Genomic DNA, 24,170 nt, shown 5'->3' with positions numbered 1-24,170 from the left:
AATTGGTTGCTTGTATGTAAGGGAAAAATTTATATTGTTATTTTTAGTAGAGACTGAAATTAATCGAAACCAAAATGACAGATTATGAAAAAAAAAATTTCGTGAATGACAATGGAGATATTTACTCTATAGTTTATAAATATGATCTGAATATAATTATTTTGTTCAGTCAAAATTTTTTTTTTCTTACCATATAAAAATTTTAGTAAGTGATGATCACTATAAATAATGAATAATTATTATCGGAAAATGATTTATTTGTGACAAATAATACAGACTTTAAATTAATTATTTAAAATCATAAATTCGTCTAGTGACAGACAAACTACGAACTAAGTATATTTACAGGTAAAATTATAATTACGAATGTTAGATAAAATTAAAAGATTCAAACAACGTAAGGCCTGTAAAGAGGTTCACGAAGCTCGCTAAGTAGTCTTGGATGATTGTCGTGTGAATTACCACGAGTTTCATCAGACTGTGATCCGATGGTAGGATTAACTGCTGCTGAATTTGAAGCAGTTGAGCTGGCACTCGAGGTAGCACCAACTTCACTATTAATATTACTGCTGCTTGCAGATTCACGTGCCGTCAACGAATTTGTTCGTCCGGCACTCCCAGTTGTTGTTGTTGTGGTTGTCGTTGTTGTTGCTGCTGGTGCTGTTGACGATGTCCCTGAATCATCGGATTTCACAGTACGTGCTTCTTGTTGTGCTTTTTTACTTCGTTTCCATTTCATTCGTCGATTTTGAAACCAAATTTTTACCTGTAACACATAAAATTTTACTTAAATAACTAAAACTTTTATTTTATCTCATAAAATATCTCTTCAGCTTTTCCGTATTTTATTGACAAAAAATTATACTTTTCATTATGAAAATATTGATAGTGCATATTTTTGAACGTCCCATTTTATTTGACCTTCTTACAACGAAAATAAGAAACAATCGCATTCGATTTGTGTAATTAGCCAGATGGAAACTAGAAAGACTTTGGATAGAACGCCTACAAAAAATTAATCGATACACATTAGTATTTCTTTTAATCCCTGATAATCATTTGAATATCGTTTAACTGATCAGTGGTATTAATGGTATTTGAATTACACTGATAAAAAAAATAATATTGCTTAGAGTTTTATTAACTCGCAAATAATTGTTAATTAATCTACTTCATTAGCTATAAATTACTGCTTTACTTCTAAGAGGACGTAACCTACATTGAGAATATTTTACAAGAGACACTGAAAACTGTTCAAGAATATATGTGCAGAAATAAGATGTATGGGATGTCTAATTAAATTTGATTTATAATAATTGACGATTCACTAGTGAATCTAAGTTACGGTAAATTTTTTTTATTTTACCTCAAAATACCGTAATCTACGGCAAATTTGTCGTAAAATGCAGAATTTTCCCGCAAGACCCGTAAACGGTAAAATACCGCATTTTGCAGAAATTTTTTTAAGTACCGTAAATACTGTAAATTTTACGGCGAATTCCTGCAAAGTTGTCATAAATTACCGGATTATACGGCAATTTACGGACATGATTACAGATATCGTAAATTATGGTTTTTGCGGTAAATTCCGGTAATTTGTCGTAATTAGGATTTGCTAGGGAATCAGATTTAATTTTTATAGACAGAAACGTCAGAAGTTTACAGGTTATGAAAATTTATAGCATTTATAGAAAAAAGGACAGTCTCCAAGAAAATATGAGGAAAATCTATGGAAAACAGGACATTGCATTCCAAAAAACTCCTTGGAAGAGAACTTTTTGGAAAAACATGGAAAAAATTCGGACTTGTCACATTCCCACAAAATTTATAGAGAATTAGAATTCAGTACATTCCAATAAAATCTATAAAAAATCAGAATTTGTGACTTTTCACTGAAAAAACAGAATCTTCAAAATTAATTAATAATAGTAAAAGGTGTAATCTGTTATCAATAATTAGTACTGCGCTTAATACAAAGTAGTTTACTAATTTTTGTAGATTCCTAAAAACTACTATCAATTATTTCAAAAAGTAAGTAAATACCATTACTTTTAAGTATAATACGTAACATATTGTGAAAGTTAATTAATTTATGGCATAATCTATTAAAAAGTAATGATTGGTCAAATTAAGAATTGCTATCTTAGATACCGATTTTTACAGCTGAAAATTGCAAAAGTTACAAACTTTTATTTTATAAATTCGATATCACTGATCAATTATTAGCTTAAAATATCATTTATTCATCATTATAAATTAATTTACAATATACATAAATCGAATAACTAGTAAATAATAAAATGAAAAATTAATATACTAGATCCTGATTTTGTTGCCCATAAAAATACCGAAAATTTTTAACTCTTATTTTATAAATTCTATCCCATTGACTAATAATAATTGATATAAAATATTATTTATTCGTTATTATAAATTAATTTATTGTATATATATATATCGAATAAATGGTAAATAATAAAATGAAAAATTGGTATACTAGATCTTTATATATTAATATGTACGTTTACTAATTTTTCGGTTCCTTATTTTTAAAATTTTTGTATGTTTATTTGAATAGTAATCACTGTAGATACCAATTTATCGATTCTTTTCCATATTAATTTTAATATACAAAATTACAAATTTTGCTCTATGTGTATCAAATTTGAATATAAATAATAGCCATTTTGTAATAGATATAATGATCCTGGTTTGATATTAGTATCGAATATACAAATTCTAAGTCGAAAATAAACTACAAACTATTTAAATTTTGAGCATCATTTTTTTCCGTGTTCAAGAAAATTTATTGAAATTCTTAAAATATGAAATTCGTATCAAAAATGCGTTAAAATTTTCAATCTTCTCTGAATTTCATCAGTATACTGAACAAAATTATCCCTAGCAGTTAGCAATTCATTTTTTCGGTATGAAAGGAAAGTTAGAAAAAATCGAAAATCTAACTTTTTTTAACATTCCTTTCCTAACAATGAGGCTCATAGAAAATAGAAAATTTTGACATTCTTGGTACTTGCATTTGATTTTTCTTTGTTTGAAAAAAATTCCGTATAGTCGAAAATCCCAAAATTGCATACCATATTTATTAAACATAAAAAAAGTACCCCCTACACTTTTTTTTTGATTACAGGAATTTTAAGTAAATGTGATTGTTTTTAATATCTCAAGTGTTTGTTTAAATTTCAGTGAAACAAATAGCTTACAAGATACAACGAGATTTCGACAGTCTCGCATTTGTATTCGCACCGTAAGCCACATGAGTAGTGGAAAGAGAGTCATAAAATATCTTTGTATAAATATATATGTATAAAGTAAGGGAACTCGATTTTTCGCCCTCACTTTACGCGAGAGTACCATGTAAATCTTTCGGACAACATATCATACGCTAGCAGCGCAGGATTCAGCCAACAAGCCAATCTCATTCCACCACGTCGTCTACCCTCATGTGCCACGTTCTCGACTCCTCTCATATTATACCACCCTTCCTCCTTTTGAGATCTTTTTTTTTCTTTTCATATTTTTATGCTCACACGAACACGAATAGGATACCTGTAACTCTAAGAGTTACTCTTATACGTAAAATTGTGTCGCTTACAAATTGTAAATTGTTACGTCAAACAATTTAAGTATTCTAAATCGTTATTTTTTTCTTTTATTATTTATTTATTTTTATCAGTATTTATATACTTTTTTTTCACTACACTTGTTTTTTTTATTTCTCTATTTGTGCTTTTGCATCGCTATAACACAGAGACAGAATCGGTAAATTATCGAAACAAATCAGAGTCTGAGCCCTCCATAAATCAGACTTTCACGAGAATCGCGTGTTTGCCGAGCCATCTGTCAGGGAATGGGCAATGCTTTCGAGTTACGTTTAAGTTGGCAGTATGCCGGTGATTTCCAGTAAAGGAATCAAATGAAATGCAATGGGATTAGTCTTGTTGAGTACTTTTATCTATATCAACATTTTTATTATTCATAAAAAAACAACATAATTTTTTAAAATAAATTTTTGAATATTAACAAATAAAATAGCATTACTATGAAAGTTGAATTTCTAATGGATAAATCCAATTATTGGCATTGTAGCATTGAAAATGAATTCGAAATCAAATCATATCTTGATTCACTCCATCGCTCAGACTACCAGAGGTAAAAAAAATGCTTCGCGTACAGAGTGAATAGATAGTTTTTATCAACAGAATCATTCCAGAGTGAGTGTGAATTTTATTTTAATCTGCTTCCACTCTGATTACGGAGTTTTAATTTTAAAATAAATTTATATTTAATACAATTTTTTTTTTTTTATAAAATAATAAATAAATGATTTATATGAGCATTAATAATTGTTAATCCCCTTATTTTTACTCGGCGAAATTTTTTCACACAGAAAAAAAATTAACTTGAATCGCGAATTTTTTTTCCTTCAAAATTGAATTCTTGTTTTGAGTCTATTTGTTTTTTCAATTCGAAAAGATGTTTACTTGCATCAAAAACGAGAAATATTATCGTTCAAATATTAGAATCTCAGTTGAGAAAATTTAATCTCTGATCAAAAGTTATAATTAGGAAGATTTTTGCCTTAATTTTAAAATGAATGATTTAATTGTGTGATATTACCGCAAAAATATTGATCTTATAAAAAAAGTTTTAAAATAAAAATTATAGGAAATTTAATTTTCTAAAAAAATGTCTCCTATAATTTTTTGATACGACGAATATTTTCACCGCGATTCCAAAATTAAGATTCATAATGAATGACTCAAATTTTCGATAATTATTAAAATCTTAATTTTAAAGTTACGGCTTTCTTATTAGTCCTATGGAAAAATTATAAGAGACATTTTTTTTATAGAATTAAATTTTGAACAACTTTTGTTTAAAAAATTTTTTTATACGACGAATATTTTCACCGCAATTTCAAAATTAAGATTCATAATGAATAATTCAAATTAAATCGAAAAAATGTATTTTTTTAATACACTTTTATTATTCAGGGATCAAGTATATTCTTTTTGATTCAAATTAGCTTTTTTTCTGTGCAGTCAAAAACTGAGGAACGATAAAATTATTTGTAAATAAATGATTAAATACCTGGGTTTCAGTTAACATAAGCGAAGTCGCAACTTCAAATCTTTTAGGTCTGCTCAGATATTTATTTTGTCGAAATTGTTTTTCCAATTCGAGTAATTGTTGTGACGTAAATGCCGTTCTGGGTCGTCTTGTTTTACCTAAAAGCGCATGTTGAGCTGCACAACCTGTAAAAAATACAATTATTTTTAGTATTTATATTCTACATCCATCATTGTTTTTATGTTTTTTAAAGAAATTTCATATATTTTCAGTAAAAAATCATTATATTAATCATAAAAAAAAATTAGTCCGTATAAATTTTATTGAACATTAATTTTTTGTCAAATAAATTTGTATTCAAAGCAAGATCATCCAATAAAAATCAGCCAATGCTAATGTAATTATATGACGACATAAATCCCAGTGGAATTGTTTGGGCAATGGGGGGAGATATGATTCGAATTTCGAGAGAGATAAAAAGCAATGAGATAGGGGAAGAAGTGTAACCAAGAGTAAAAACGTCCGTGGTGTACCGCCCTTCCAATTAGCTCTGCCAATGAGTCTAGGTTGAAACGGACAGGAGTGATCAGCCACCGATTCGATCCATGATATACACCAACCCTCTTACAATTTTTATTCCATCCGACGATTTATAAAATTAATTTATTTATTTTCTATATATATTTTCATTTCATCTTATATCATAATACGAATGGAAGGAATTATTACGAAATACATATTTTCAATTTATATAAATAATGAGCCAAAGTGAAATGCTATGAATTGTTGATATTAAAAATGCTCCGTGACATGGTAAAGTCATAAAGGATGAGGAAAACTACTAAACCGACTTAACAAGCTCTACTTTATTAGTCCGTTATTCCTACATACGTACGTGTATGAACCAGCTGTCAATGTTTGTACACATGCCAGCCAGACAAGTTGGGACGTATGGATTGTCTGACGTGTGATTCACTTTGCTTGGTTTGGGCTAAGCATGCAGGTACTATTTTGAGCCTATCGTGCTAACTTAGGGGATCGTTTCAAGCTGATTATCGTTATTCAATGATATTCAATCTATTTCTATTATTTTATTTATCATGTGTTGGTTTTCTTTAAGTTCTAATTTTTTTTTTCTAATTGATGTTTTGTTTAACTTACCGTATAAAAAAACAATATATGCTTAAAATATATAAAATCATATATGTTTGCAGCAAAAAAATATATAATATAGTACATTGTATATTATAAATATAAAAACTCATATAGCGATTTTGGCCGATTTAATATAAAATTATATACAGTAGTAAATATATGTATTCCATATATGTAACTTATATGATTTTTATATTGAGCTATATATACATTCACATTTATCTTATAATATATTGTATTGACAAATTCCCTTTTATATTCAAAAAATATAAAATTTTTGTATGAAGTGAAATATATGATTGCATTATATATGGCACCATATATTTTCTTTGTTATATTTTAGCATATATCTTATTCGGTGTATGTATATATCATATATTCGCATCAAATTAACTAATTTTGAAAATTTTATCTGCAATTTAAAGAGTATATTAAAATTTAGATCTAATTTAATTGGAGTTGGTCATACGAATAAGAAACTTTTTTTTTCCATACACAATATAAATATATGTTTTTTTATATGATTAAAGTATATATTTCGTATATGATAGAAGTATATATTTTTATGTATGAAAAAAATATAGTTTTCGTATATGACAAGAATATATATTTTCATATATGATAAAAATATATTTTTTGTATATGATTGACATATATTTTTTATATATGCTAAACATATCCACGGAAAGAAAATTGTAGCAAAATTTACGATTTTAATATCGGACTAGGCTTTTATTAGCGTCAATTTTAAAATATCTTATTTCAAAATTTACTATATTGGTTATATTTTTTACTATTTAACATCGTAATTTTAACAAAGACTTTTAGGATTAAAAATTACTTCAAAAATTGCAATTTAATATCGTAAAAAATAAGAAATAAAAATTACAATTCAAAACCTATATTTATTCTTATATTTATCTTTCTATGTACTTTTGAATAAAATAAATATTACAGTGCTGCCTCTGTTACAATACGATGTAAGCTCGAAAAATCACGATAATTTATCGTAATTTTTAAATATTAGCTGCGTCCTCCGCAAGAGACGCTCTCATGACTTATGAATGTATATTCAAATCGTTTATATGGACCTTAAAAATAAATTTGAGTTAAGCCCTCGATGGCCGAGTGGTCCAAGGCGTCCGATACTTCGAACTCGAAAAGACTTGGATTCGAATCCAACGTCCGGACGATTATTATTTTATTCATTTATTTAAAGTTTCTCTTGAAATTTTATGATATTCATATCGTAATTTATACTAGAGAGCTTAAGACTTGGTATTATTTGTCTGAAGTATTATTTCTTAAATGAAATTTCCAACGCTACATCGTAAAAATTACGATTTTGAAAGTCTAGTCCACCACTACAATAATCAATAGGACAAATTATGATATTATTATCGTAAATTTTACTAGAATTTTCTTTCCGTGTACGGATTCATATATGATGAATATTATATTTTTTAATATTAAAAAAAAAATATAGTAGAATTGGCCATATATATTTCCTGATATTTATCATATATTTTGACCATATATGTTATTTTCATACAGCTTATAAATCATTAAATTGTTTTTATAATAATTAAATTATGAATTATGATTTCAGTTATGATTAAAAAATTTACGAGAGTTGAAAAATAAATAAAGAAAAAAAATTATTAACTGTTTTTTTAATAAAACTGAAGTATCCATTTTTTTACCAACAATATTATTGAAATTAAAAAAAATTCTATTCAAAAAATGACAATAGATATTTGGTTAAAATAAATCAAGTCATAGAATACTTTTTAGTCACATAATTGAATTATTTAATATTTTTTTAATTATCTTTATTTACTTTTAAATTGTTGGTCTACATATGGCGCAACAATATTATAGGCACGTGCGAAAAAATATTATGACTCGTGTGTAGTACAAGCTGTCTTTAAACTGTTCGGTCTACATTGAGCATAAGGACAGAAAAAAGTTGCGATATTTATCGACATAATAGGGATACATTGAGCACACTCGAGTTTGGGTGTTCAATGCTAAGTATTTCGACACTTAGCATTTAGTATGTAGCATTTAGCGGGCTATTTATCGTCGCAAGGGTGGTTACCCCCTGCGGGGCACATATGGCCACTATAATTTGTCCATAGTTTACCCTCAATCGTTAGTCCTTTCTACTCACTATTTATTTCATCACCTCTGATCTCTTCTTTCTCCCTTCAGCTCTAAAGTTATGACAATCATTTAGATTTAGATGATCGCCATACGCATCTTTTTTTCCCCAGGTACACAATATTATTTTTAATGTATTCTGTTACATATATATTGCTTTCCACTGTATGATTTATGGTTAGTATATATTTCTAGATTTATTTTTTAAATATAATATTAATTTGGAGAAATTAGTTTTAAGAAGTTAGGGCGTAATAAGACATTATTTCGAAGAAAATAGACCAATTTGTCTCACTAGAATTTTGTTTCATTCTACCCCGGATTTAATAAATAAAAGTGGATATGACATTTAACATAACAATTTTTTAGATAAAAGTTTTTCAAGTAATACTAAAATATAAATAAAGAAAACAAAATTAGACAGAGGCAAAATGAAAGATTAGTTTATATGAAATACATACGTAGCCCATAAATAGTGACAGATGTTGGTAAACAAGGAGGGTGGCAACTTCTATCAAATGGACAATACACAATTCGCGCTCTCGTTTGAATCCACAAACAGATACATGCAGTCTAAATTATCTGAGATAATCGAGTCAAACTAATCCCGAGCTAAACAACGAGCTGAAGCATTTTTTTCTAAGTAAGAAAAAAGGAGACAAATGTAATTGTAGTAATGGTTAAATTGAAGAAGATAAAATATATAAACACCCTACGAAAACACCCTTACAAATAAACTTTTATTATGATAATTTAATTTATTTGGGGTTGCATTGGTCGATTCACGGCGTTTATAAATTTACGACCCTATAAATGAATATAATCAATCTCGTGTCTCTGATCGACGATTGTCATAGTGGTAAACATTGTACATTATGGCCACTTAATGACTGTCATGGACTAGTCGTCAAAGGTTGAGTACTTTATACATTAATATTAACTATTTATTTGATTCATTTAACCATTTATTAACCATTTAATTTCGTAAAACCCGAATTTCGTAAAAATGAACAAGGTTACCCAGTTTTGGTTCAAATTATCATTTTGTAGTACAGATCATCATAATCTAAAATGATAATTCCAACCTCTTTGCCCTAGGGTTCATATTGAATTTGGCAGCTTAAATTACTTTTTGAATTTCGATTCGGGAAACCTATTGGAATAAATCGAATGAATTTGATTATTTGGATAGACGATTGAATTGATTATTCTGTGAGCGTATCGAAGTTCGCAAAAGAATATAAAATAAAAATTAAGAATTTAAAGATGTGAGGGCAAGTCAGATAGTGAGGTAGTAATTGTAAAGCTGATAGTCAAATCAACGTTTACGGTCAGTCGAGCTGATCGTCTGCTCTCTTGACGCTAACGAAGTGCAGCACAAGAGAGAACAGCTTCGTTAAGCTCTCAAACGAGTAGGACCACTCCTCTTCGTCATTGCCAGTATGTAGTGTAGTGTCGAGTTACGAGTTTAAACTAATTAACAGTGAATATCCCTCTTCAAGCACTCGGTATGTGTTTTAATACACTTATCTGTGGGAAATTTAGCTTTTTTTACAACTATTTAGTTTATCATCTCTCAAATGTTTACCATTTCATTTAACTATTCATTATTTTACACGGAGAAGAAAAAAACAGTAACCATTGCTAGGCAGAACAGTAATCCAGTCAATAAACGTGTTTGGGCGAAAAATTAAGTATAGTAAAAGAGTATTTTACTATAGTTATATTTATTCAATTGACTGAATTACCGTTCTTTTTTTGTCTCGTGCTTTTCTAATTACGCAGGGATTGGACGCAAACTCGGAATTTCGTATGCTTGGTTCGGACTAATGAAAAACGAACTGAAATTTCTAGTCGAGTTGGAATGGTATCGGAATTTTTCTGCTTAAAAATTCTTTTTTTAATCTTGGGATATCCTGTAACTGTGATTTTTTTTAAAAGTGCGGAACCAAAGATCAGAGGTTTACAATTTCGAAGATCTTCAGTATTCAATGATACCTAAATTTAGCGAAATTATGAAAAATCACGCTCTACCTACATGTACTTCTAAATTGACCTAATACTTTTTATTTAATAACACACGGAAAAAAAAATAGATGATGCAACAGGATTTTTCCTATTGGTACAACAGGAAAATCCAGTTGTAGTGACAGGGCGGTGTCCTGTTGCAGCACCTATTTTTTTCCGTGCAGTATTTGAATAATTTTTTTAATTTTTTAAATTATTGATCTGAATGACCGACGGAGAGATCTAAAATTAGTAGCTAATTATAAGTTGACATACAGAATATGGCTCAAATTTTGAGTCAAAAAAATATTTCCTTAATTGTAATTGTATTTTCAATCAGTTAGTTAACTACAGTTGATAATAAATATCAATATCATATTACAAAATCTCAATTTTTGAATGTCAAGAGGGTTTGAAATGTGCGGCAAAATGAAAAAATAATAAGTGGCAGCTACATTTCGAAGCCCTGGGGAAGCATTTTCCAGTTTTAAAACTCATATAACTCATTCGAAAATCTAAATTGTTCAACAACCTTTTTTTATTCGACAACTTTAGTCCAATGAGGTATAAAAAAAAATTAACTTGTAAAATCCTAAGACAAGTTTTAAGAGGCTAAAATAATAGACATTTTTTTTTTATACCACAGAAAGAATCTCTTTGTAAAATTTTTTTCAAAATTAATATCCATAAGTGAGTTTTAATTACAGATTTGAAACTATGTCTGAAACATTAACGATTTATTATTCAAACTATTACCTCGATACTTGAACGATTTAGCTGATGACAGTGTGGATGTGATATATACGCGTTACAATAGTCTATGCACTGTGGAATTTACAAGGGTGCAAAGGCGGAGCTTCTAACACCCTATTTCACCCCCGTAATGCTCCGCCTTTACTCAGTTTCTCAACCAAATCCTGAATGAATGCCAGATAGTGTCGAATACGTATCTATATCTATAACTAAAATATATATCTGCAGGAAGTGAGGTGGTTTTAGAAAATTTAACTATTTTTGTTCTTACAAACTTATTTTATTCACTTTATTTTTATCTGTTATTACATTTGAACGTGTGAGCTAAAAGAAGATAAACAACGCGAATTTTTACGTTTAATCTATACTTTTTCTCGTGAAAAGCCTTGAGAAATCTCCATCCCTTTCACTCGTCGACAGCATTGTACTTTAGTTCTCTGCCGTATAGTTGGCTAAAGTTTTATTGAGCTATATTTCCCTTGGCCTTAAATGACCGAATTTAATCCCGAACTCAGTGGCTCTCTTGGTTGGGGATGTATATCCACAAATCACGTCGTAAACATCCGCTATCTCGAGCTGTATTTCTCGCTTTTTCTCTTTTATCTTTTACAATATATGTGTTATCAAATAAAAAAAAATTAATTTTATATTATTTGTATCAATAACTTGACACAGTAAAAAATTAAGAGTAATTCAAAGTGTATATGGAGTTTATAACAATCCGAAATTACTCTGTCACTCAAAGTTCTGGAGTTTAAAAAAAAAATCACTGCATGGAAAGGAATGCACGATAATAATTACAACAATATATAGTAGGAATGGTTCCTATACTGTATGGTAACAGGTTTTTTTTAATATAGGTTATAAGCATGGTGCCTATACAAATAATGGCAACCATTCTTATCCATATGAGATTCATTCCTATACGATCTTCGAATAGTTTCTATATAATTAAGGTCATAATCCTGTTCCATCATGGTAATGGTTTCGATACTACTATGGTATACGAAACCGTCTACTATGGTGATGACTATTACCAAAATATATTATGGTAATGGTTACCATACTATCATAGTAATCATTACTATACCTCTATGGTAATCGTTACCGTAAAATTATTGTACCCATCGTCATAATATCATTATAAAGGTTACCATGTTATTATTATAATCGTTACTATACCATTATTGTAATTGTTACCGTAAACTCTGAAAAAAAAATGATAACTATTGCCATCTTGCGATAGGGAGTGATTACAATCGTGTATGTGATAATCATTATAATGCGTTTATGTTAACTATTCGTTTCTCGTATAGAAATAATTACTATTGCCGAGAGTAATAGTTACCATCTAGATCGTAATATTTCTTATGTCTGAAAAATTTTGAATTTTACTTTCTAAGATAGTAATGGTTATCATGACGGATGGGAATGGTTACTATTTAGATACGAATGCCATCTTCGATAGTAATAATTAACATAAAAGAATGAGAATCATTAAAATGTAAGAATAGGAATAGTTACTTCGTTAAGATGACAAGTATTACCACTTTTTTTTCAGCGTATATAATAGTATCATAACCATCACCATAATATCATCGTAATGGTTACGATGCTATCAAAGTAATCGTTACTACTATGGTAATTGCTACTGTAATATTATAGTAACCATTACCATGATACATATTATGGTAATGGTTACTATAATAATATGGTAACGATGACTACAATAGTATAGTAACTATCACTATAATATTATGGTAATGATAACCATACCATTACAGTAATCGCTACCATATTATTATGACAACATAATATATGGTAAATTTTACCATAGTAGTATAAAAGTAATTACCATACGATATAGGAACTATCACTATAATTAATGGAATAATTCACATAGTTATGGCAACTTTTCCTAGATACTATGGCCGTATATCCCATAATTTCAAGTAATTATTACCATAATGTTGTATGGGTTGATATTCCATAAACATCCTCGGAACAATTACGTATTAGGAAATAAACAATATTTCGGATTGTCATTTGTTGCTAAAATAAACATTTTTGAGATTAATACTTATAAGTATTGTATATATTCTACTGTATAAATAATAAGTGTATTTGTACTTAATACCAAAATAAATTTTTAAGTAGGGGAAGGTGGGGAAAAATGGGCCCCTTAAGAAATGAGTGTTTGTATGTTATATTAATGCCAGCCCATTTTGCCCCAAGGGGTCCATTTTACCCCACACTCCCCTAAAAAGGGAAGAGGGGGGAAATTGGCCCCTTACCCCCCCCCTCCCCTCCCCCTATAACTTTCCTTTTTGGACCTAAACCCAAAAATCATAAAACTATATTTATTTACTTAAAAAATAATAAAACATAAATAACTATTATCAATTGCTTAATGAATATAAAAGATATATATCAGATTATACAATATCGATGATTATTTAGCAATCCGTAATATATAAACAAACCACCATGAAAATAGATAATACAGAGTAATGATTTTGAGATGTACCTCAGTAGTAAATTAACGCGACACGAATGCCTAATGTGTGGTCAGCCAACTGTACATACACGCCAGCTAAAGTCATATACATACTATGTGGTAGTATGTGAAAGCGTGCGATCCGTTAAATGCAAGCACGAACGTTACACATCGGGTAACCAAGATCTGTTTGCTCGCGGACAGCCAAACTAGCTACCAGCTAATTCAGAAACACCATTGCCACCAATACGCGCCAACGATCGAGCGATGAGCTCTCCAATACACGTACACATATATATGTACATATATCACATCTACCTGTACTCCATCCCACAGTTTCAACATACACAGGTGAGTACCTACTATACATATAATTATCCAATAAAATTTATCATACTATAACATTTATTATCCTATTTGTTTGTTTTTATTCTTTTAATTCATAATTAACGTTTAAATGATATTATACAAAGCTCGATGCATGTAATTATCAAAGAAAAAAAATTGTATGAATGCGATGGTTTAATTCGAAAGCGTACAAGTACAACTAAAATAAAATGCAAATTACGTAATTTTCTTTTTATGCTTGAAAAAAAAAATATATATGCTTGTATAAAAGCTTAATGAAGAATTTTATCCCCGCTATTATTATGAATTAGTGTATTATTAAACAATTTTTAAATTGCGTTGATGACAATGATTTAATTGTAATTAAATTAAAAAATAATAATTGATTAGTGTTTATCAGAGGTTTATTTTTGTACATTGGTAAATGCCTACGAGTCCAAAAATGGTTGTCATGGATACCATGGCAATTGTGTGGATGAAGAGAGAGTAGGAGATAACGATAGTGGGATGAGAGAATGAGGATGAGGGAGAGGATGACGACGATGAGGTGATGGAAGGCCGAGGGGATGAATAGACGGATGAATGACGCACAATTAACTAATTAAATCATCCGTCGACCCCACGGTACGGACCCCTCTCTATTCGTCTCTCGAGTATCATCCCTTCTCTGCTACCCTTCTCTATACAGTTTTATATGTATTACCTTTTCTCTTTTTCAATCGGCCATTGCTGGGCTCTTGTACGAGACCGTGGGTTATTCTTTCGTTGTACGTCATCGGTCTCGTCGTTTTCCCGGATGACAGGAGAAATGTGTAATTGCCGAGGGCAAAAAAATTTCCACGAGTTTGTCAAAGTAATTGGCGAGAGAAGAATATCCCTGAACAAATTGTCCGTTCAAATATTCGTATTATAATTTTATCTCCGTTACTTAAACTTTCCTATTATCAATCAAGTCAATTGATTTTACTTATTATTGGTTCTAATATTATTTGTTCTTTTTTAACCAATTATTTTATTTCTTATGTTTTAGTTATTTTCATTCTACTCGAAAATCCATTTTGTTAGAAATACCCGTACGAAAAATCAACATATGGTTAAAATATATAAAATTATATATGTTTGCAACAAAAAAATATATGACATAGTATATTGTATATTATAAAAACTCATATAACGATTTTGGCCGATTTAATATAAAATTATATACAGTAGTAAATATATGTATTCCATATATGTAACTTATATGTTTTTTATATGAAGCTAAATATCCATTTACATTTACCTTATAATATATTGTATTGATATATTTCCTTTTATATTCAAAAAATATAAAATTTTTATATTAAATGAAATATATGGTAGCATATAATTTATACTATATATGGCACCATATATTTTAGCATATATCTTATTCGGTGTATGTATATGTATATGGGTATATCATATATTCGCATCAAATTAACTAATTTTGAAAATTTTATCTGCAATTTAAAGAGAATATTAAAATTTAGATCTAATTTAATTGTAGTTCGTCATACGAATAAGAAACTTTTTTTTCCATATACAATATAAATATATGTTTTTATATAATTATTTATCATTGGCTATTAACTATTAACTATCAACTAATAAATATTGTCTGAGAAAATTATTTAATATGATTACTGTTATATTTTCACTACTTTAAGCACTGTATCTAATGTATACTAAAAATTAAATTAATGTAAAATTGATGGTCTTGAGGGAGTCTCGACTCCAAGATCAAATAAAACTTATTTATCTATCTATCTATCTATCTATATGATCAAAGTATATTTTTCGTATATGATAGAAATATATATTTTTATATATGAAAAAAATATAATTTTTGCATATGATAAGAATATATATTTTTATATGTGATAAAAATATATTTTTTGTATATGATTGACATATATATTTTATATATGCTAAAGATATACAGACTCGTATATGATGAATATTATATTTTTTAATACAAAAAAAAATATATGAGAAAATATAGTTACATTGGCCACATATATTTTCGGATATTTATCATATATTTTGACCATATATGTGATTTTCATATGGGTAATTTCCGACCGAACAAAAAAAGTTTTTTTCAGTTCAAAAGGATTTGGCTGAAAATTCAATTTTTTGTTTTTTCATTTATATCATTCTAATTCTACACTCGATAAAAAGAGTAAATTTGGAGGGAATTTCAAATCCGAATTCACTCCGTTACATAGACTTACAGATTAAAAAAAAAATATCCGCGTTCAGTGTAAATAGAGAGTTTTTGCCAGCAGACTACTTCTGGAGCGATTGGGAATTTTTATTTGATCCGCTTTCACTCTGATTACAGAATTTCAATGCTGCTATATGAATTTATATTTATTAAAAACAATTTTTCATGCGAAATTATAAATGAATGATTTATATAAGTATTAATAATTTTTGCCCCTCGTATATCATTCGGTGGAATTTTCCCATGAATAATATAAATAAACTCTTCCTCAGAGTAAACTTTACTTCGAAGGGTTTAAATAAACAAAAAATTATCCGCTCTGCATTTACTCGACAGTTTATCGCATTTACTCCAAAAATTAAGTTGGTAATTTATGATGGATTTTTTGACGTTTTAGTTAGTGTTTATTTTTTAAATACATAAATGCATAAAAAAGTACAAATAGTGATTGTATACGTTACTTATTGATTCAATTATTATAAACTGCTTGAATGAGTCTTTTCATATTACTTATTGTAGAATGGGGGGAGGGGGGCCCTTAACAAAAAAGGACTTATATGCATTATAAATGTAAGCACCCCCCTCCCCCCTATCTATAGATAAGTAATCCGCTAATTATTTTTTGTAACTTTTGAGCACTAGGTACAAGTTGTTTTGATCTATCTCAAACAAATCTATCAAAAGTTTTTTTCCGGGGTGCGACGGACCTCTTCTAAAAAAGGTAAAAAAAAATTTGAATCATAAGAAAAAAATTTAATAATTTTGATAATTTTCATTACTATATGTGCTACATGGAGAGAAATTTATGGTAACAATTACAATATATTATGGGAATGGTTCCCATAAAGCATGGTAACCGGTTTTTTTGAAATGTCGACTATAGGAACGGTACCTATATATATTATAGTAACCATTACCATAATATATGGTAACGTTTACGATAGTATAATGGGAATGGTTACCATAATATAGAGAGTTTATTTCCATATGCACTTAGTACCATAATAATATGGTTATAGGATTGGTTTCTATTTGCTTATGGGAACTATTCTTATAAATATGGTAATCATTACCATAATTCTTTCACATGCGATGACTGTTACCATAATGACAGCAATTGTTCTCATACTTATGAGAACTTTTCCCAGAATGGGCTTATATCCCATAATTACAAGTAATCATTACCATAACGATACGAGATGATATTTCATAAATGTATTAGGAACTGTTACCTTATATTTATATCCGTGTAGTACCATTAAGAAATGAACACGAAAAAACCAGTACTAAATTCAAGAAAATAAAAAGGTAGTGATCACTTTTTACTTTAAAGGACATAAAAAAGGAACTGCTTGAAATATTTACATATTAAACTTATCTAACAATTAGGAAATGATAAACCAGTCTAAAAAATAAATTAGTTCATCTTTAAATTCTCATTACAGTACTTTACAAAATTAAATCAAAGTTGTTGCAATTGGTGAACATCAATAGTCTATTAATATATGATGATGACGTCTTTCATGCATTGTATATAAATAATATAAGTATCATATCTATAGAGTATTTATAAAATGTTATATAATAATAAAATGTCCCGTGATACTTGAATATAACATGGTACTGTGGGGCAGTTAAATAACAATACATGTTTCAATGAGAATGTAAAAAAAATGCGTGCTCGCGATGCCAATGGAGCGATAGTGGAACATGATGTTGATCTTGTATATTTCATAACCCAGCTCCGAATATTCAGTAAATAAAAATCGTTCGACATCACTATTTACAATTGGTCCATCGAGCAAAAGAGATAAACATCAACTATTGATGACGTTGATAGTATATACTGTGATATATATATGGTGCTTTAAATCACATGGTGCTGCCACAAATTTTTACAATTCGTGAGATCATTCACGTCTCACCAACACCAATTTATTCCTATACTAATAAATCCACTACTAAAAAAAAACCTTGATATGTGTATATATATCAATGTTTTTTTTTTCTAGAGTAGCTCAGCAACTACCAATCAGGATCATCTGCCAAAATACTTGCGTCCTCATCCTCACGCATACAATCTACATTGTTACTAACGTGTGCGTTCATTCGTTCGCCGACCAATTTGTTCGATGAAAGCTTCGACTGATTGGCTTGACAAAGTAGTTACCGCTATTTTTTCTAAAAATTAATTTTTTTTACCTCTGTTTGAATTAATTAAATTAAATATCTCGTTCAAAATTTTTTTTTTTATGGACAGGCAAAATTGGCTACTTAATTTGTGAGACCATTTATTTTCTAGCCCCTTCTCTAAATGAAAAAGAAATATTACCTTTATTTGACTATACACAGAAAAAATAAAATATTAAAAATTAATAAATAATGGTAAAAAGTGTAATCTGTTATCAATAATTAGTACTATTATTTGCTTAATGTAAAGTAGTTTACTAATTTTTGTAGATTTCTAAAAACTACTATCAATTATTTCAAAATCTAACTAAATATCATTACTTTTAAGTATAATACGTGACTTATTAGTGAAAGTTAATTAATTTATGGCATAATCTATTAAAAGTAATGATTGGTCAAATTAACAATTGCTATCTTAGATACTGATTTTTCCAGCCGAAAATTGAAAAAGTTACAAACTTTTATTTTATAAATTCGATATCACTGATTAATTATTAGCTTGAAGATCATTTATTCATCATTATCAATTAATTTACAATATACATAAATCGAATAAGTGGTAAATAATAAAATGAAAAATTAGTATACTGGAAACTGATTTTGTTGCTCATAAAAATACCGAAAATTTCCAAGTCTTATTTTATAAATTCTATCCCATTAACTAATAATTAATATAAAATGTTATTTATTCGTTACTATGAATTAATTTATTATATACAAATATCGAATAAGTGGTAAATAATAGAATGAAAAATTAGTATACTGGATACTGATTTTGTTGCTCATAAAAATACCGAAAATTTTTAACTCTTATTTTATAAATTCTATCCCATTGACTAATAATTGATATAAAATGTTATGTATTCATTATTATAAATTAATTTACTATATACATATATCGAATAAATGGTAAATAATGAAATGAAAAATTGGTATACTAGATCTTTATATATTAATATGTACGTTTACTAATTTTTCGGTTCCTCATTTTTTAAATTTTTCTATGCTTATTTGAATAGTAATAATTGTAGATACCAATTTATCGATTCTTTTTCATATTAATTTTAATATACAAAATTACAAATTTTGCTCTATGTGTATCAAATTTGAATATAAATAATAGCCATTTTGTAATATATATATAATGATCCTGGTTTGATATTAGTATCGAACATACTAATTTTGAGTCGAAAATAAACTACATACTATTAAAATTTTGAGCATCATTTTTTTCCATGTATATGTAAAACAAACGTTTAGAATTGTGTCTAAAATTATTTCTTAATTTAAAAAAAAAAATGTTATCCAAATACTGAGTAATCAAAAAAAAATATATTCAAGATAAAAATATTAGAAAAATAAGTAAAATCAATCATAGAGACAATCGGTTTTAATATAACGATAAGGAGTATAAATTTGATCAACACGTTATGGTGTTTTTTATAATTTAAGCTGTTTTATTTCAGTACTTTGGATATGTTATCATTTTCAGTAAAATAAAAAAATTTAATAATGTAGAGTATAGTACCTATATATCAGTTTAGTGATATGACAGGACATAACAGTCCATTAGGCATGTCAACAACTGTATCTTGTCTCTAAACCAATCTGCCTGCTTCAATACTGATGTGTCTCCTTAGTTACCTTACGCGACAACGAAATGAACTAATAGTCGATAATAGGTGTCGAGAGCTATCACAGTAACATGTGCTTTTTCAAGATGACGTGATACATCAGTCAGGCTAAAGGTAATGTTTGCTTTAAATACCTTATCTTTTTTTTTATTCTACCCATATTCTCTAAGCCCGAACAACTCATTGATGATAAAAATAATATACATTAAAAAAATTAATTTAAAAATGAAACGCTTATGATATTGACTTTTAACGATGTGACTCAATGATACTACTTATCTTCGATATATCTTTTTAAATTGTACTTAATTAAGTTGACATATATTTCACTATCATAAAATTAGTGCCATTTTTTTATTCAACGAAAAAAAAGTTATTTATAATATTCTATTGTAATAATATCTTTTTCGACTGATTCAAGAGTAAATGATTGGAAAAACCTAAGCTGTTATGCCGGATATTATAGATCATAAAATTGATTATCGATATCTCATAGCTTGATCCCACGTACCGATAACGTAATCGGATATTACAAGCGTCGGCATTAACGTAATGTAATAATATTTTTTCTTTTTTTTCTTTATATCAATATGATGGCAATTACGACAGCATTAAATCCTACAATTTATAACTTTCTTAAGATAGGTATCGGTGTTAACGGTTTTTGTTATCAAATGACGACGAGATTTTCCCCTATCTCATCTTCATTTCCTTTATTATTATTTAACTTTTCTCAATTAACTCTCAATATCTATAACAATTAATGTCAATATTTATCTAATTTTAACATTATTGACGTTTTTTTTATTGTTATCTATAAGTGTTTTCAATTTCACTCTGACATACATTTATATATAGTGAAATTCATATATAAGACAAGTTTTTAAAAATCGATAAAATGAGTATAGGGAAGGGGGGGGGGCTAAATTGGGTAACCTCAAAATTTTATAAAAATAGCCCCTCTCGGGAAAAAATACTTAGATATGATCATATCAGTTCATGTATGATCCTGCATGATCGCATATATGATCATTGATCATGCATGACGTCATGTATGATCACGCATCATCATATCTGTTCATGTATGTTTATGTATGAACTCATACATGACTTCATGTATGATCATGCATGGTTATATCTGTTCATGTATGTTTATATATGAACTCATACATGACTTCATGTATGATCATGCAGGACAATTTATAATCATTCATGATCATGTATGAACAGGTATGATCATGCAGGGCCATTTTTCGGATTTGATCAGATCTAAGTATTCATACATGATCATATATGATCATATCTGAATATTTTTTCCCGGGGAATATTGAAATATAAACACTTACCAGCTAAATCAGCAGGTAGTCTTGGATAAAGCATCCCAGTTCTCGCAAGCCACTCAAGTTGTAATGGATAAATATGATGTGATTGTTGTTGTGACGGTGAAGGATGTGGTGGAGCAGTCGAGCCAGCTCCACTGCCGGCGGTTCCAGCCCTTGTATGACCTAAAGACTGTGCGTCTTTGTGTATAGAGTGAAAAGCACTTGTAGACCCTGCCGGGTGGTAGTAAAGTCCCGAGGGATGTATCAGAGGACTACCTGAATGTAATAAAAGACCTTGCTGGCTCTGTCTCATAGCGACGGCTACATTGACTCCTGTAGCACCTAGACTATATGGCCCGCAAGATAGATTATCTGTTCGATTGTTTGGATGGCCAACAATACTTATTCCCGAATTATTGAGCGGATTGGACATAAGGTCTTCTGAACCTGGTGAAATTGGCGGACTTGATGCAGGACTATGACTTCCATTGCTTCCAGGACTAGCACTACTGGTTCTTCTTTGATTATCATCATCTCTCATTTCTTCGACATCTACGTCAGTAGTTGCATCATCTTCCTGATTACCATCATTATTTCTGTCATAACGAGATACGTCTGTTGCCAAGTCTTCTGGGGTACCAGCAAATCTATCATACGATGATGATAAACGCATACTATTCGATTCCCTAATAGCATGAAGCATCCGTGAATTGGTAATTGGACTCAATACCACAGGGTTCCGTTCGATTCGAGGCACAAATGGATGCAGTGGATTGCCTAAAGAACCGGAACTTGTTCGTGAAGGCGGTGGTAGAAGTGATTCGGATCCACGAGTTTCGGAATCGTCGTCTAAATCTCTTCTAGACGTTGAAAGTCTTAATGACGTTTCGACATCTGAATGCCGAATTTGATTATTTCCTGTCGCCCTTCCAAGAAGTGCATCAATGCAAAAAGATGTTTTTCCCGTTGTACCACGTTGGTGTCTTTCCGATGAAGGTTGTTCATTATGACTTTCATTGTCATCTGATGGTGATGCGCACATCCCGGTTTCTCCGCAAATTCTATCATCACTTTGATTTTTACGATAACGTTTCGTAGCCGGATGTTCTTCCCGAAACGAATTTCTTTGATTATCATCATTAAACTTGAACGAGTCGTAATTAATCAACCGTGAATTGATTGCATCATTATCAGAATCTCTTCTTGATTCATTGGCATTGGTATAACCAACGGTGGATCCAACGGGTGATCCAGCAACTGGTGATCTAGCTTCTTCAGAACTAGGTGATCCACCACCAGCTTCATCTAAACTATAAGTATGTCTTGGATGACGTGAATGAATATCCTCAGCTACCATTGTCGTATTGTAATGCATCGCAGCCATATTAACATAAACATTAATTCATTTTTTTGTTTATTAATCTATAATAAACTTATATTAAACAATTCCGATAAACACTTCACTTTTACTCACTTGTTCGTTATTATTTAAATCAACTGTATTTTTGTTCTATTTCATCCACTAGCTCACTTAACTATTCAATTATTCAAATGAATAAAACTACTCAGCCACTCGTTAAAAAGATACTCGTGGTCTATATATATATATATATATACATACATACATACATATATATATGTATATATATATATATCTATACATATATATATATATATATATATATATATATATATAACACAAGGGATGAACAGAACGTTGTCGACAGCGTAACGTCGCAAAGTGAATCCTGACAAGCGGGACCACCGCGTGCGTACAATCCGAAAATTATCTCCCACCCTATGAATCCGCATTTCCGCCGTCTCTCTTGCGTGCGCCACGGCGATTTAATCGTGGGGTGCCCCGCCCCAGTTGAGCTCCGCCTCTCAGCTCTATATCACCATCCACCACCCACCATCGCGGGAATTCTACTCTCAAAGCAAGACAGAAGATGAAATAAAGCTGTTGTTATACTGCTATATCTATATATCGGAAGGTAGAGCACAAATATATATGTGTATGGAACAAAAGTAGATTGTGAGAGTTGAACACAAACAAGAGACGGATGCTGCGGTACATCTCGTTGTACTTGGCGCACTGTATACTGGCAAACTTGCGGCTCTTTCAGCCAATCACAAGTTGGTTTGCTCTTATACAGCTTTTCCAGTTAAGAAATAAGAGAATACTAGAAAATGTTAAATTTTATGCATCTAGATCCAGTGTATCAGGCTCTTTGCCAAGATTACATGCGCAATGTCAGACTAAATCGAGCTCAAGAATGTCGAGATTGGTTTTAGTAAATTTGTGGTGAGACAATTCAACGATTTAGCCTGCGATTTAACTGAGACAATTCGCTTGTTAATTTTTATTTTTATTTTTTAATTGATTCTATAAAAACGCCTGGGAATTAAATTGTCTCGTAATTTTTTTTTATCAATATAAACACAATCCCACGAAAATTTTTAAGATATTCAAGTATGATAATAACAATAATTTTTAAATAATAAAGTCAAAATGTCAAATAAAATTAATAATCAGACAAGTAAAAATCTTTATCAATGATTATTAATTATATTGATATCATTTGGGTAATTACATCGGTAATAAAGTGATGATAATTGCACCGATCGAACATGGACTATTGAAGGACTCAAGAGAGACATGAGGATATTTCATGTATATAACTTATACAAGGACAGGTAATTTGGGACTAACAACGTACATGGACTAAATGACATTAACTGGATTCATAACATACCACTAC

The 24,170-nt window shown here is 29.4% G+C and overlaps 1 protein-coding gene across 1 annotated transcript; it reads right to left on the bottom strand.

Annotated features, from left to right (window-relative positions):
- Positions 1 to 324: 324 nt before the first annotated feature.
- On the bottom strand, positions 325 to 22,963 carry LOC103576331 (uncharacterized). Its single transcript, XM_008556493.1, has 3 exons — positions 21,433 to 22,963; positions 5,113 to 5,276; positions 325 to 766 (listed from the first exon to the last, which is right to left on the bottom strand). The coding sequence occupies exons 1-3, from the start codon at positions 22,790 to 22,792 to the stop codon at positions 389 to 391; spliced, it is 1,902 nt and encodes a 633-aa protein (XP_008554715.1). The 5' UTR covers positions 22,793 to 22,963; the 3' UTR covers positions 325 to 388.
- Between the last annotated feature and the right edge of the window lie 1,207 nt (positions 22,964 to 24,170).

Source organism: Microplitis demolitor, chromosome 4 (genome assembly GCF_026212275.2).
Source record: "Microplitis demolitor isolate Queensland-Clemson2020A chromosome 4, iyMicDemo2.1a, whole genome shotgun sequence".
Classification (NCBI taxonomy): domain Eukaryota; kingdom Metazoa; phylum Arthropoda; class Insecta; order Hymenoptera; family Braconidae; genus Microplitis; species Microplitis demolitor.
This window is presented reverse-complemented; position numbering and strand designations above follow the sequence as displayed.